Source organism: Amblyomma maculatum, chromosome 3 (genome assembly GCF_055883805.1).
Source record: "Amblyomma maculatum isolate TAMU_Amacu chromosome 3, ASM5588380v1, whole genome shotgun sequence".
NCBI lineage: Eukaryota > Metazoa > Arthropoda > Arachnida > Ixodida > Ixodidae > Amblyomma > Amblyomma maculatum.
In genome coordinates, this window is record NC_139346.1 from 54,918,901 (window position 1) to 54,935,848 (window position 16,948).

Here is a 16,948-nt window from a genome sequence, read left to right on the forward strand (position 1 = left end):
AATTGTGTTAGGGAATAAATAGAACAAACGTCTAGAAATTCTTTGGCTTGGGCTGAAAAGGATAACAAGCTAGGAAAAGGATCGTTCCAAGTAATATTTGGAAAATTAAAATCACCAAGCAAGAATAGGGGGGACGAAGGATATAATGCACAAGCCGCGTTGATGGCGTCATGGAGGTCGTTATTAAATGTAGAGGGATATGAAGGGGAGCGATAACATGCACCAAATATCACTTTCACATGACCTAGGGTTACTAGTGACCAGACTATTTCTAGATTAGTGTCTATTTGGATGCGCAATGAGGGAATGTCGCTTGAAATAGCAACAAGAACGCCCCCTCCACGGTGGCCATTTCGATCACAACGGTAAATTGTGAAGTCACGCGCATTTTCGAAAATTTCAAAATCTTTTATGTGTGCAGAAAGCCATGTCTCAGTCAAAACGATTATGTTTGCAGAACTAGAGTCGACTGCTGAAGATAAGGAATCAAATTTATTAACCACGCTTCTAATATTAGTAAAAAGAACAGAAACGGGAGCTACTCTTAAATGGCTACTACCCCTCACTCTCTCCTATGTTGCGGCTTCAATAAACGAGGTAGCATCGGTATTAACGTTGCTATCGCTTGACTTGGTTTCCTTAACACTGCAAGAAATGGGATCGTAAATGTGGCACTTGTGGTTTAGAAGCAGTTTGTTGTAACGTAATTTAAACTTGGGAGACCCATCCCGACTGTTGCCAAATTCGATTAATTTTTTACGGGCGAGACGGGTAGAGGCCGAGAAGTCTTCACTAACACCAATGTCCTTGTCTTTGAAATCACTACGCATTGCAAGTATCTTTTCTTTTATTTTGTAGTTGCCGAACTTAACAATGATCGGACGGCACTTATTAGGCGCAAAGGAACATAGGCGATGCGCACGATCAATTGAGTCTGCAGAAAATGTGACTAATGACGAGTTTAGAAGCGATGTTATTTTTGCTTCAGTTTCCTGCCAAGATTCTTTACTGTCTGAAATGCCATGAAAGATTAGATTGTTTCTACGCGATCGGTCTTCTAGTTCATCGAGCCGGGATTGAAATTGGTTATTTTGCGTTGATATTTCATGTACAGAAGACTGAATAGCGGAAAAATCGGCGTCGTACTGCTCGAACACTTTTCTTCTAGGTCGTCTATTCTTTTGTGAATACTGGCGATTTTAGCTTCCATGTTCTTTTGACTATTCTTGATAGCTTTGATATCAGCCGCCAATTCAACGTGACTTTTCGAAGTTTGCAGTGAACGAGAGTGAACATCTTTCAGTAAACGAAAAAGAGTGTTCATTTGCTCAGCAGGATCGTCCGGCAATGAGTCGATTTCTGTAAGTGATTCGGATCGCGTATTGGGACCAGGGTTGGACTCAATGTCCCCGGAGCAGAGCAATAACAGCGCCACAGAGAACCACTCGCAAATTGTTTCACAGAACACCCGTGGGCACGGGAACAGTAAAAGGAAGGGGTCGTCGCATTTCTTTGTAAATAATTGAAAGGTTTTACACACCTGCATTGTAGGAGGATGAGCGTAAAACGTCATGCTGCAAGCTCTGCCCCCGTGCCCACTGAAGGTGAAACAGACAGGCGGTCCACTTGTATCGGTTGTCGAAGATGATGGCATGGTTGATGCGGCTGGTAGATCGTAGGCGAGCATCACGGCAGGAACTCGGCTGAAGAAGGGCATCGTATCACTTTGGTCTTTGGATGTGCTTGATGTTCCAAGAGGCGTTGTAACATGTGTCGAGCCACAGGATGACGTTGACGGCCAAAACGCGAAAAGCGCAAGTAGAACCTGCATTGTAGGAGGATGAGCGTAAAACATCATGCTGTAAGCTCTGCCCCCGTGCCCACTGAAGGTGAAACAGACAGGCGGTCCACTTGTATCGGTTGTCGAAGATGATGGCATGGTTGATGCGGCTGGTAGATCGTAGGCGAGCATCACGGCAGGAACTCGGCTGAAGAAGGGCATCGTATCACTTTGGTCTTTGGATGTGCTTGATGTTCCAAGGGGCGTTGTAACATGTGTCGAGCCACAGGATGACGTTGACGGCCAAAACGCGAAAAGCGCAAGTAGAACCTGCATTGTAGGAGGATGAGCGTAAAACATCATGCTGTAAGCTCTGCCCCCGTGCCCACTGACGGTGAAACAGACAGGCGGTCCACTTGTATCGGTTGTCGAAGATGATGGCATGGTTGATGCGGCTGGTAGATCGTAGGCGAGCATCACGGCAGGAACTCGGCTGAAGAAGGGCATCGTATCACTTTGGTCTTTGGATGTGCTTGATGTTCCAAGGGGCGTTGTAACATGTGTCGAGCCACAGGATGACGTTGACGGCCAAAACGCGAAAAGCGCAATTAGAACCTGCATTGTAGGAGGATGAGCGTAAAACATCATGCTGCAAGCTCTGCCCCCGTGCCCACTCGTTAGGCCGCTCAACCCGTGAAGTACGTGCATCGGGGTGTGATTGAGGAATAAGTTCAAATAGGCCACTTTCTTTTACTAACAATTCAATGTTTATAAATACGGGTCCAAATTACACTGCATAATAATATAGTACAAGAAAAAAATACAACGCCATGACAAGATATTGATAAAAGAGACTAATTATTTGACAAGAAGAAAAAACCCGATAAAGAACAAAACGATGTTATAAAAAGAAGACTGTAAAGATAACTGAGCAAGAATTCTAGATATAATAAATAGGAGCAAAAACCTAAGAAAATAAAACACGGCGAAAAATATTACTAAGTCTGGTAAAGGTTTACAAAAGCGAAAATAATGTTCGATTGAACAACACTCTGCGGCGAAATGAAATTCTTACAGCTTTCTGAACAGTTGCGGCGTTGAAGCCTGGGTTGTTCGGTAGCGGAGGCAGTACAGATGAGGAGAACGCTGCTTCGATCGCGGGCCCGGTTAAACACAAGACGATTTTCCAGATCGGCCGCGAGAGAGGCCCGGAAGACTGAATCTTCCCAGAGCGCACTTGCACGGGCGTTCTGCGATTTGTTATTTTATATACTCGGCTTGGGAGGGTGCGCAGCGCCCACGTCAAGGACGCGCGGTCGCTGCCCCTGCCGGTGTGTTGAATCCTGCTCAGAGGAGCGGCGGCGTCCCGTGAGTTTCGCTCTATATCTTATGCAGAAGTTACCGCAACTTCCGCTGTGTAATAGATGAAGCAGCTTGTGACACTGCTCCAAGCTGAAGAATATTGCCTCGGAATATTCTAGGCATCCACAAGCGCCTAGAACGAAGTTATTGCGTCCCGCATAGGGGTGCAGTAGATTGGGCCCGTTCGACGCACTGAGGAGCGTTCGTCGCTCACTACGGTTCATGACGCGCACCATGCACTGATTAGAACCCGCATAGCACCACAACACTGCAGTTAGTCAGTCACGTTTTGAGCACATGTTGCAAGTCACGGATCACCGATAACAATCAAGTGAGCACAAATATACAGGCACATCATGTACAATTTTCATTACACAATCAACACAATGCAGATAGGTAGTATTGCAAGCTGAATAACTATTCCGGGTTCTCGTGTATCTGCTCCCACGTTCTCGCTGCCTTTAATATACTCGACACGGAATTTGTATTCCTGAAGCTTATTACTCCAGCGAAGAACGCGGCTGTTCGGAGATTTTGTTTCTTTTATGAACTTCAATGGCTGGTGGTCCGTTTGAGCTAGAAACCTCCCGTGAAGGAAAACAAAATTTATCAATCCCCCAAACGAGTGCTAAAGCCTCTTTCTCAGTTATTGAATAGGCAACCTCTCGAGGGAGCAACTTGCGGCTCGCATAGGCAACTGGGTGCAGAATTTCGTGATGCGATTGAAGCAGAACGGCCCCAAAAGCTGTATCAGAGCATCCGTTCGCAGGAAGAATTCCCTGCCAAAATGTGGAAGTTTCAGAATCGGTTCCTCAGCCAGCTTTTCCCACAAGTTCTTGAAAGCACCTTCTTACTCGGCCCCAGCTCCCGACTGAAGGGTGACCCTTCCGTGTTAGATCTGGCAGAGGACAGGCCAGGTCAGCATAGTTTCGAATGAAATCACGGTAGTAACCCGTGAGTCCCAATAAGGATGAGACCTGCTTCTTTGTTGTCGGATGTGAAGCTTATTGTATCTTCTATGGGGTCTTGGTGAGTGGCGACAACTCTACAGACGCAATTTGGTGGCCCAGGAATACGGTGGTTTCCATTCCAATCTCGCATTTGAGCGGTTTGATGGTGAGAACCGCTGCTTCGATTCGGGCAAAGACCTCGTATAATGTTTGGCGATGCTGTTTTCATGTCGCACTTGCAATGAGAACATCGTCAAAATAGTACGCCATGTCGGGAATACCTGCCAAGATGCTCGACATCAGCTCCGCATCACTTCTTAAAAATGGCTGGCGCCGTCTTAATACCGATGGGCATATATGTGGTCATCGCCTGTGAATCGGGTGACAACGGCACTTGCCAATATCCCTTGGATAACTCCAGCTTGGAAAATGAATTCGTGCGACCTACCGAAGTCATAAGGTCGTCTGCACGTGGTAAGGGCTCAGCGTCATCTGCGATGACTTCGTTTTGCTTCCGAAAGTCAATGATAGCCAATTCGTCCCTGTCAGGCTTGCGTACGGCGATTACACGTGAGTTGCAGAGCGACTCCGATGACTCAGTGATGTCTAAACAGAGCAAGTCGTCCTCTTCTCATGCAATTGCCTCTCTCAAAGCGTACGGTAGTCGATATTGTTTTACTTTATCAGCCTGTTGCTCTGTAACTTCAGTTGGCACTCGATCAGCGAGGTCTTTCCGTCAAGGTCCAAAAATATACCTTCGTATTGTAGCCGAAGTTTCTTGGCTTCGTTCTGCTCTACGTCGGTCAGTCTCTCGGAAATATGTAGATGCCTGATAGACTGCGTCTGGGAGGGCTTAGGAAGCTTTATCTCTACAGCGTCTGTGTCTTCTTCTGCCAAAATTACTGCACCGACAGCTGCCACGATTTTGTCGTCTTTCCGCTGGTATTTCTTGACCATGTTGATATGGAATATTTTTGTAGCATGGCCCAAATCCATTTCATAGTCGACATCCCACTGCGGCTGATGACCGAAAAAGGACCCTTCCATTGCATGAGCAGCTTATTGTGCTCTGTGGAAAGAAGAATAACAACCTGCTCTCCCGTTTGAGTGAGCGTTTGCGACTCTTGATGTTGCAGTAGCGGCTGTAACGCTCTCCTGCTCGCTTCAGCTCATCGTGGGCAAATGTACTGGTATTCTCCAGTCTGTTCCGTAGAGCAAGCACATACTCGTATGTAGTTTGCAACTCGTCAGGGTTGGTTGCATTAGTCCAAAGCTCTCTAAGCACAGCCAGAGGTCCACGCACATTTCGCCCATATAAGAGTTCAAATGAAAAAAAGCCGAGGCTTTCTTGGGGTACTTCCCTGTATGCGAACAAAAGCCGAGGCTTTCTTGGGGTACTTCCCTGCATGCGAACAAAAGTAGAGCCAGGTAGTGATCCCAATCGGTCGGTCTTTCTTCACACATGCGCTTCAGCATTTGTTTAAGCGTGCCGTTAACCCGTTCGACTAGGCCGTTCGCTATAGGGTGGTAGAGAGAAGTATGCAGCTGTTTTACTGACAATAGACGGCGAACCTCTTTCATTACTTCGGACGGAAAAGTAGTGCCCCTGTCACTTAGGGCCTCTCTGGGCACTTCTATACAAAACAGTTCGACAAGTGCTTCGGCTAACCTTTTGGTCTCGAGGCTAGGAAGCGCGACTGCATCAGGGTACCGAGTGGCATAGTGCACTGTGGTCAGGATGTACGGATTGACTTGAGCTGACTTCGGTTTGAGTGGGCCAACCATATCGATCGCCACCCTCTGAAACGGGGTCTAAATAACGGGCACTCGGACCAAAGGCGCTCGTGTGGTGTGACCCATCGGAGTAGTGCGTTGGAACAGATCGCAAGAGGGAACCAACCGCTTAGCGTCAGCCTGCTTTGCGGGCCGGAAGAATTCTGTCTGAAGCTTCAGTAGAGTTTTCTTCGCGCCTTGGTGGCTTCCCATCAGCCCATCCTGTCGCAGCTTGAAAATAGCTGATCTGTACTTTTGAGGCGCAGCAACTTGAGTGTACTCCCCGCCGGACTCGGCGGCGTATTTCCTTTGAAGAACGCCGTCAGCAATGAAATACTGGTGGCTATCCTTTCCCTTGTTCGCTTGCGGCGGGCCCACGCGATCGAAGCACGAGCGTAGGAGCGCGTCATTCTCTTGTTCTTGAACCAACTCTTCGCGGCATACACTACGGAGGCCTTGCAGGACTTTAAGCTTTTTCAGCGTTTTATCCTTGCGTGCCTGCGCTCGAGTCAGTACCGGGAAAGCTTCATTGGCATCTGAAATAGGTGCTGTGCTTTCAATGTCAGGCGCTAACGTTTCGACTTTTACTTCAGTGGACTTCGCAGTCTCGCTTTCTGTTGTCTTGGGCCAGCTTAGATCGGGATCGTCTGCTGGCCTAGCACCTTCCACATTTCACTGCACCAAATCATACAAGGGATTCTCTATGCAGTTAGCGCGAAGCCGTCCCTTAAAGTACGGGGTCTCGGCATCGACCCAAGCTTATGGGAACATTAGGACTGAGCGGTCAAGTAGGTAAACTGGATACTTGGTATCGGTGGTATCGTCCTTCCGTACTAAGTCCTTGCTTACAACCACCACAACAACCGCCTGTGTCTCTCAGGACTGGGACTGTCCGGCCCCCGATCATGCCAGTTACGACAGTTAAGCATTCCCTGACTGCGCATTCTTTACTGGTGAAACCAGCGTTGATGAGGGGGATTTTGTCTCCGTCCTTGAGTTGTATGTGTCCGTTCTCAGTGCGTACTGCAGCGGAGTTCCGATTTTTTTCTCTCTGTTTGGTGCCCAATTTGCCCATCATCTCCAGCTTGGATGACCTGGCTTGCCACATTTGTGGTATTTCTTGGGTGGTCCCGATCCATCGGAAGTGGGGGCCCGGCAATGTTCGGGGTGGTGTCCCGTGCGTGAACAAATAAACATTTCTTTTCATCGTGGCTCTTCTTGTCCGATGATTGAAGCAGCGTTCTCTTTCTCTCGGTAGTCTTGGAGATAGCGCTTTCTGCCTTGTCTTTCAGGTTTCTTCGTGTTCCGTAGTTTGACCAGCCATGGACTTCCACATACTTTTCGGCCCTTGCTACTGTTTCCGCGAAGGATGTGTCCATTTTTTCTTTTGAAAACGTTTGTAGCGGAGTGGCTGCCCAGTTAGACAGGAACTATTCCTTTAGAATCAGGTCAAAGAGATCTGCGTACTATTTCTTTGTGTCCTTCAGCTCTACCCATCTGTGTAACGGAGGAAGAAAATGAAAATGCAAGAAGACTTCCAAACACTATCGTCCATGCTGCGAAAGCGGGAAACGACACTCGAGGCGAAGCTGCGGACGTCCCGTCCCGCTCCAACCCTGCGACGGCCACTGACCGCCTGAGCGGGCCGAAGCAACAGACAGCTCTCTCCCTCTCCCCCTTTCCTCCTTTCATGTGTTCGTCACATCTCCAGTGCTGTCCCACTCTCGTAAATAAAGATTTAGCCTTGTAACGTAACCCATTGAGCGTGCGTCGTTCTTTTGAGGCTCCTGCGCGCTGTACTGCCGCCCGGAAGAGCTACGCGCAGTACAAGGGAATCGTAAAGCGGCCCTGTTACCGTAGTTAAGTGGAGTCACTATATCGTGAGGCTTTGACTAACCTCACAAGGAAAAACTAGTAAACGTAACTCAGCACAAGCATCTTTTTCCTTCGGTTGAAGATGTTTTATAGTTTAGAAGAACAGAAAGGCGTGGCCTACACAGAGGGTGTACGCACAGTATTAGCCAACTACAAAGGAGAGCGTCGAGGGCTGTTGTTCACTCATGAATTCCCTTTGCAAAGGTGTTCGCAGTTTTTAGATGTCAATGCTACCTTGCACGATGATCACGCGTTTTGCGATAGTAACCTCAAGCACAGATGGAGCCACTGCCTTTTACCTCAGCTTATAAAAAACTGTAAAGTGCGCCATTTCTAACCATTGCCTCGAGTCTGCTCCCGTGAAGTCGTGTCATGCGGGTAAGATTTGAAAAGCAAGTTGATGGTTGAGAATGGGGGCATCCTCATGTTCAGTCATCAGGGCTGTCGCTGAAGCCCTGCTACGAAAAATCGAATCTGCCATGTTTAAAACTTAGGGCGAGCCAGTAAAGCAAACCATTAAACCTGAAGCGGTACCTTATTTTATTTATTTATTGATACCTCAAAGACCCAATTTAAGGGGTATTACATGCCAGGGTGGCCTACAATGTAAAAAAGGTGGCGTATCGACAGGATGTGCAAGTCCTGTTTTCAGCTCCACGAAATATTGCACAGCTATGCGTGAGAGTTGCGGAAATGAAAAGAAGAGAGCTTGCAAGAAAAAGCGTGGAAATCAGTACGTGAAGTGCTGCACTAGATACCATTGACATATGGCAAAGCCTATGTGGGCCAAGCTGGGCGGTGCGTTGATAACTGTGCGTCTGAACATGAACAATCGTTAAAAGAAATAGGAAGTGTGCGTCTTTCACAGCACTGTGCGGAAAGCTTCTTGTGTAACCGAGCGGCAGAACATGTCCCGGAAAAAAAAAAGCTGCTTGCACTAGACGAAGTATGAACCATGACTTAAGGAGAAACTATTCTGGTCAGGAGCATAGATACGAAATCATGAGAGGTTTCAGAAGCATCCCAGATAAAAAGGAAGGGAAATGATTGCGATACTGACACTTTGGTACATGTTTTTAATACCGAGACGTCATATCTTGAACGGTTTGGTGATGCCACGTGTTCCTGCTTCCTGTGCTTGCCCCCATATTACGGGTTTCGGCACGCATTTCTCTTGTTGAAATGGTTTATTACTGTTCCTTTGGCTCTTGCGAGTAAATATATCGTTACGGGGCGCAGTATAGAGATGACGACGACGTGCTGGTGAGGTGATGTGAAGACGACGACGCTCAGGGTAAGATGGGTTCGTTCTGGTGATGTGTGCTATGACAGTTACTTAGCGTTTACCGCTGTGTACCTTTCCCTTAACATTTGGTGGAGGATTGCTGGAAGTGCGTACGTAGCCAAACCTGGATATCCGTAGTGGCCGCCAGACTGGCACCATCCCTATGCCATCCGAAGCGACATAATCTTTAGTGGCACCACCAGCTCCCACCGTCGTCATCTCGATACTGTGCCCCGTAACAATATAATGGAGGTAAACAAAAAAGTGCAATTGATGCGGTGTATTGCACCGGATCGATGAAGGCGGTCATGGTGAGGAGCTTACCTCAAGTGACTCCTTGCTTCTTCCAGCCAAAAGAACAAGCCTCGGCAACTCAGCTCTTTCGCGTGGCAGTTCATTCACGTGAGGGCCTGGGTTAGCCTCCAAGATTACGTGGGCATTAGCGCCCCCAAATCCAGATGAGTTTATACCCACGGGCCCTCCTGGAAAAGGTGTTGCCTCCTTCACAACCTCTACGCTGCCGTCGAAGAGCGACGGAATGTCCGGGTTGGGGTTTTTGAAGTGTAAGTTGGCGGCGATTATTCCACTCTCCATGGCGAGAATCACCTTGGCCACGCTACAAACGCCTGTAAAAATTGAAACAACCCAGGACACTTTTTCCAAACGTTACCTGCGAGCGACACACCGCCTTCCAGAAGTCCACAAAAATCGAATAAAACCCCTTATACAGGCAAATTTGTGCCCCAAGTAAACTCACTAAATCAGAAAAAAAAAAAAACAATAGATACAACTTTCTCTGTGCGACATATCCGCCTAAAAGAAGCTGCAGCCCTCAAAATTTCTTTGTGACAGATAGAGTTGTGTAAAAGGCAGGGGAGCACCACTTTGGGGAAATAAAATCCATCACACAGTTTCCTTGCTTGCTTGCTTTACAGAAATGACCTTTTTGCAAACTGTAGGTGTCATTCTTATTCCAAAATGCGTATTTAGACAGACACGCAGGAAAAAGTCACATTCGGTGTAATCAGCTGCATTGGTTAGGATTGCTTTATGCGGTTTAACGTCCCAAAGTGACTCAGGTTATGAGAGACACCGTAGTGGAGGGCTCCGAAAATTTCGACCACCTAACGTGCACTGACATCGCACAGCACACGGGCGCCTTGTTTTTCGCCTGCATCGAAAAGCGGCCACTAAGGCCCGCATTCGGCCCCGCATCCGTGGACGGAGTAGTCGAGCGCCGTAACCACTGCGCCACCTCGGCGGCGTACTACTTATTGATTAAAAGCAATTCGCAGGGGTCAAGTCAATGCAGCTAGCACAGGACCGGGTTAATTGAAAAAAAAAAAATGGTAGAGTCCTTCGCCCTGAATTATGTATAGTCCGATTGATGATGATGACGATGATGACTAAAAGCCAGGTGTTGAACCTATGAAATTAGCCTCGCTTTTATTGCAGCGTGCTGAGTTGCTTTCAGCAATTCCCGATTACATGCTTTATTATCTGTTGCTAAATAAAATTTCTCATTTCATGCATCATGAAAAATGAACATGTTTTGTAAAGGTTTCAAACGAATGTATTATTTTTAGTAGTCAATCATTTTTATTTCATCAATGAGCAGGTGCTATTGAGAGTAATGACAAAAATATGTCCAACTCATGTCACTGAGCTTATAAAATTATTATAAGAATTTATTATTATAATTCATTACGTAATTTAAAACGGGACATAAAAGATACACGCCCTGTTTTGCTTCGAGTGATTCATGTTCTGTACGATTTCGCGGTTTTATTTCGCGTTTCACAAACTAAGCATTATGAAACTTAGCTGTGTTATTTAGATTTTTAAACATAATTTGTACTTGTGCGAAATGAGCGTGCGTAAGCGTAATTGTACATAATTTAGGAAAATATAGGAGCCTTTGCAGACACCTGGGTAGTCTTTTTGTTTCAAGACTTTTATTAGCTTGAGTAAAACATCAAGTTTTAAATCTAGCAGCAAACACTGGGATGCAAAATCGTATAATCCTGAAGTTAATCAAACCGATGTACATAGTTGTGCTGAATGAAATTGGTGAGTGGCGTTTGAACTACACAGAGCTTGGATGCATGATATTGATGGGTTGAATGTTAAACAAGCAAACCCCCAGGAATGTGGGAAGAGTCACTGCTTTGCATGTCCTCCCCAATCTTTCCAAACAAAATAAAATATAACATTCAATCAACCAACGGCGCGAAGAAGGCGCCGCAAGTGCTGCGAATAGTAGTGGGGGCTCATCAGGTTGGATGGTGTTTCATAATTTCTTATCAGTCGTAGCACCATGGTGAACTTAGAAAATCCAGGATAGAAAACTAGCGACCGACTAGATGTAAACTGCGTACCACATGAACTTAATTTCCGCTCAAATTCCAATCGTTGAAGCACAAAATAAGAATCCAGGTACAACTGATGGTTTGTTTGCGCCTAATATCAGCACTGATTTAGGGTTATATCTCGTTTTTCTCCATACACTACATATTAAGCTTAAAAGCCCCAATTATTTACCATACCCGCCACTGCCTTCCGCATGCCCTGTCCTGTAGATAAGATTGGGGAATAGCAAGCTATGATACAACTATGTTCAACATTATTTCTATAAGTGCCTTTTTATGTAGCTGATGTGGCAGACACCATTGTAAAGTCTCCGTTAATTAATTGCCCTGTGGCATAGATCCAGATTTGTTAGGAAGTGAACAAACATTTATTGTTGCCCTCTCCAGTTTGATGTAGGCCTTATATATGCGTGTTTTGTGACTACATTCAAATTATTTCTGCCATCACGCCTACGTAGTTAATGCAATAATTTTTTTGTCAATTTCAAAAAGCTAGTATAACAATTTCGTGTTCATTAAACCATATAACAAAATATCAAAATACGAAGATTGGGTCTTTGATGAAGTAAAAAAAAACAAACAAACTAGAAGACGTTTTGGGTTCCAAACGAATTTGCTGTTCACCATAAAACTGTAACGAAGGAAGAGCTCTTTCATGGCAGTCCTGTTGGGAAGAAGGGCCCCATATGGGTCCCGTAACCTTATTTTCATTTTTGTGACTCTGTCATTGACCCAATCATCATATGCTAATAATGCCTCACCCTGATAAGACGGCGTTCCGTCGAACGTTAGACTATATGCACATAATTAGCGTGCACATGCATCGGGTGCAAAATGATATGGTTGCAAAATATATGTCAGGTAGTTTGCTTCCTGGACTGAGTGCCGCAAAGCTGTCACACATGAAAGCCACAGGAGGCAATACGGCATCAATTTATTTAGGAGATTCTTGATTCTGAGAGACCTAGCACAGCGGTGCACACTGTTGTCCCAATATGTATGTAAGCAAGTATGTAGGAGCTGCATTTGGTACTATCAAAATCACATTTTAGCTTAGAATACAGGGAATACGTTTTAAAGAAGGGTGGCGCTAAATTTGGAAGAGAATGGGGAAAATGTAGTCAAATTACACGGGATAGCTATCCGTATAGCTGGAGAACACGGAGCGTATTCGGACCACACAGTGAGCCTTCACGAGCAGCTTATAACCGCTGCAGACTAAAAACGAAGTATTAGAGGCTGGTTGCAAATTGGTAGCTCAACGCATAAAAGATTCCAAATTTTAAGTTTCTGAACATGTCTCTTTCTAGGACATACGAAGAAAAAAACCAAAACAGATAACTGCCAGGTCTTGAACAGGTTTCATTACCTAATAATAATTACATTGAGACGCTGATTAAGCGGAAATGAAAACTGCATCAATATAACTGGGAAGGTTGCTCTAGGTAACGTATTCACAAAAGCTGAAAGATCGCTATGAACATCGCCCTTGAAAGAAGCCTTGAAATGTTGCAGCACAGTTTAAAAAATTATTTATTGTCCTTCACTTTATGCCCGTTATTCTGACTCATCGCTTACGTGCTTTACCAGCGGAAGGTGCATCGCCAGCTGCACGCAATGTGAACTATAAGCCCTTTCTGACAATTTTTATACGTACCTGCTAATGGTGAGCCGACGTTAGCTTGGCATATTTGTGGCGCAAGTATTGCGCAGCAGCTTTGGACATTGATTTTATCTTTATGCAATTAAGGAGTAATTATTTTAAGATCCTTTTATAAATATATTTGTGGAAATGATGTACACATACCATGAGTCTAAACGCCTTTAACGTAAATTTTAGTATTTAATAATTATAACTACAAATGTGAATTCTGCATCCACTCTTCGAATATAATTTGGCCCCTTCAAATAAAAAAGTAGATGAGGCATTTATGTAGAAAAGATGTCTATCCACCAGACACTATGGGATAGACGATGTCACCAGTAAACAAAAACCTCTCCTAGACTGTCGCGCACAGAAGTAAAGCTCTTGTAGTTTTTAAATTACCGCTCCGCCCGAATTCGAAAAAAACGATATTGTTTATAATCTGCAATCATGCTAGGCAGAGCAAAAACTCTTTTAAAATACATGATGTAATTAAAAGTTAAAAGTAGAATCATTTGGCCTCACGGTGTTTGCAAGCAAATAGGTGTAGCATGAGCCTGACGTGCATATACCGAGTGATCAATTTGACTCCAATGCAGTAGTTACAGCGGCTCCCTTTCAACCTTCATATGAGACAAATGCATAGGTTTGTAGCTCGTTTACTTCCAGTCAGTTCGTCAAGAAATCTGTGGCTAAAGAAAACTTTCTGTCAAGAATTTCCAAGTGTTGGTAGCGGAATTGAGAGTATTCGTCTGGCATATGATTTCGGTTTATGATTAAAGCTAAACAGATTTATCAAGTATGCACATAAATGAAACCAAATAGCGCTCAATGCTCTTAGTTTATAAGGAGAGAGCGAGAGAGGCAGCATATATCTCTCACCAGACGCGGCCTCCGAATGTCCCATGTTGCTCTTAACGGCTCCTATCTTCAGTGGTGTCTGACGTCCTTTTGCGCAGAACACGTTTCTGAATGCGGAAACTTCCTGGGGGTCACCCACAGGGGTCCCTGTGCCATGGGCCTCAACGTAGCGTACTTTCACAGGATCCACTTTAGCTTCAGTGTAGACTTCACGAAGGAGCTTCTCCTGCATTTTACCTGAGGGTACAGTGATTCCTGCAGTACAAAAGACGCCATGTTTGATTAGGAATTTTCGTACACGTAGACGCTGTGTCGTCGTATGCGGTTTTTCCTGCCTTGCACAATGGTAACAAAATTACAAAGCAGATTTGGCGCCGATACATACCGTGCTAACTGCCCACACGTAAATCATTCACGTTTTTCGCCCCCCCCCCCCCCCATGTCTGCGGCCAATAAGGACGCTGTTAGCTGAAATTTTATTATACCTTTGTTCAGCGCAGTTCTTAGTAATCATGACTAGCGCTTTGAAATAGGTTGATGACTCGGGAGATCTCTCCCGTACGACTAAATTATGAAAGAAAGCAAGTTCTTTAAAAATGCGTTACCTTCTGTCTTGTACCCATCCACGTTGGCCTTGACATGGAGCAGTTTGGCGTATACGCGCCGGGCTTCAGATGCACGTTGAATGAGAAACACTCCCACAGTCTCGCTTCTGACATAACCGCTCGCTGCACAGATGCAAATTTGGCGATTGTTAATTTACGTCACTGCACAGCTAACTTGAACACAATTTTAGTAGATCACTTGCTCATTCTAAAGATGGTTAGGAAGTCTTAAGGAACCGAATCAAAATGAGCAGCAGACTAACTGACCCCACAGCAGGGCAAAAGGCTCTCCGATATTCTTACACTTATCCCGGTTCATGGTAGCTATATCCATCTGATTCCCACCAACTTTCTAACCTTCTGCCTAACCTAAGCTTCTGCAAAGCCTGCTTCACTTCTTTTTTTTTTTCGATTGAAATGTTTAGTACCCTTTACGACCATCGCACTACATGCTCTCCCCATGCCAATTTTGTCGTTTTGTATACTGGAATGACTTCAACCCACCTTTGTTCGCTGAACTATTTTGCAAGGGTCCTGCCTTCTAACCTTAGAGCTCCCACTTTGCTGCAGCAGGTTGGGCATTGTGATTAGTTGGTAGTGCTTCATATTTGGTGGAATACAGCGCAACTGAACGGCGGACAAAAAACCATGGAAGAAACAGGCCCGTTTGCCTCTGTGTATTTTGATCTTCTGTCCGTCGTCCTTTTGCGCTGTGTTCTACTAAATATTAGCCACTTCCATTTTCTATTTCATTGATCTTTGTCGTTCCTCAATTTACATGGTGCGTTCTTCAATGCCTAACATTCTTCACTCATAGACAAGTACCGGTAAAATGCAGCTGTTATACTTATTTATTTCGAGGCTCACTGGTAAGCTGTCATTCATGACCATAGATTGCTCTCCGAATGCACCCATTCCGAATTGACGGATTTCGAATATGATTTTGCTAGCCATTTCCGTCTCATTATTCGGGTTTACAGCCATTACATGATCTGCCTAGGTCTATTCTGTTACCATTTGCAGAGCCTGGCTACTTGTTCTAAACTGTTGCTTTTTTCCCATGTTCTTAAAATTACTTCAGTCAACTTCATATTCATGTTACCATCACCTTTTCTAGTTCTCCTAAACGTGGCATGTTTGTTGCAATTTCAGACAGCTAGTGTGCCGACGCCTTTATTCCCTGCAGCCTAAACCAGTCTATCTGCCTCCGCCTTCTCCATTATGGGAGATGTGTACATGGATTCTAGCAAGAGTGAAGAATCTCTCTTCAGGAACGCGTGGCTCTTCCTCGTCTCAATGACCGATTGGGCTACCCTTTGTTTTTATTGATCTGCTGAGAAATTGGCAAGCAAACTTTTGTTTCAATTGACGTCCAGCGAAGCTCAGTAAAATAAATGGCACTTAAGACACATTACGTGATCTGAATTCGAAACGTTGCATGACTATTTTGTTGCAATCCACAATTTCGCAGTTGCGCTAAGGCCCAACCTAATAATTTTTTTTATTTAAGCGGACCCCGGATAGTAGTTTTAAAAAGGAGTGGTATATGAAAGTGCACCCGGAAATTTAGGCTGGGGCGAAGGGTAATTTTACACTTTTACGCTACCTGATTTTTCTACAGACAGATGGCGTCATCGTCCTGCTTTATTAATCAAAGCTCTTTGATGATAATATTATGGACATCACGGCAGCATAGCAATTGCGGTAAGACATAACGCTTTCGCAGTTAAAAGGAGGAGCGGCAATTACAACATGAGAGACAGCGCAAGATATGTTCCTCTGTGAATGTAAAGTTTGGAGACGTTAAACAGCAGTTACGAGCAAAGCCATGTTCAGTGTATGAATTAACTAAGAAGGTTTCATGCCCACAGCTCAAATGTGCTGATAAAATACGTACCACTTGCGTCAAATGATTTGCATTTCCCGTCTAAGGAGAGCGCCCCAAGTCTCAAAAAGGAGAGTGTTGTAGCTGGCTTCAGGAAGATTCCACTTCCACCGACGATTGCCGCATCACACTGTCCCGACCGCAAAGCCAAAAGGGCATGATTTAGGGCTATCATGGTCGAAGAACATGCCGTGTCTACGGTGACGCTCGGTCCTAAAAGAACAATCGGGGTGTAAGTTGCAGATGAAAGATGCCCCAAACATATTCTATCTGAAAACGTGTTGCCATAGCTGCTCCTCATTAATTCAGCTCGTGTTCAGAAGTGACGTCAGAGTCAGAAAAAAATCCACGAACAACAATTTCTCCAATACCCTTTTTCTCGGAGGCTTAATTTGAGAAGAAAAGCTTAGAAATCAACCAAGCGATAAGCGCCATTCCGTGCCTTGAATAGCCACACTTTAGTTGGAGAGAAAGTGTTAGTCATCTCATAAAAGAGGAAGGAGTATACAAAAGCAGATAGTGACTCATGCAGGTGCTCCGAATGTTTATTTTGATGTC

The 16,948-nt window shown here is 45.0% G+C and overlaps 1 protein-coding gene and 1 pseudogene across 1 annotated transcript in view; both read right to left on the reverse strand.

Annotated features, from left to right (window-relative positions):
• LOC146194785 (fatty acid synthase-like) overlaps positions 1 to 16,948 on the reverse strand; it is a 103,841-nt gene that overhangs the window by 72,208 nt on the left and 14,685 nt on the right. Inside the window, exons 3-6 of the mRNA XM_084596124.1 lie at positions 16,399 to 16,603; positions 14,506 to 14,624; positions 13,922 to 14,155; positions 9,350 to 9,651 (exon numbers count right to left, since the gene is read on the reverse strand). Of these exons, the coding sequence (XP_084452250.1) occupies positions 9,350 to 9,651; positions 13,922 to 14,155; positions 14,506 to 14,624; positions 16,399 to 16,603 (860 nt within the window). The remainder of the gene's footprint in view (positions 1 to 9,349; positions 9,652 to 13,921; positions 14,156 to 14,505; positions 14,625 to 16,398; positions 16,604 to 16,948) is intronic.
• On the reverse strand, positions 573 to 1,546 carry LOC146194786 (uncharacterized; annotated as a pseudogene).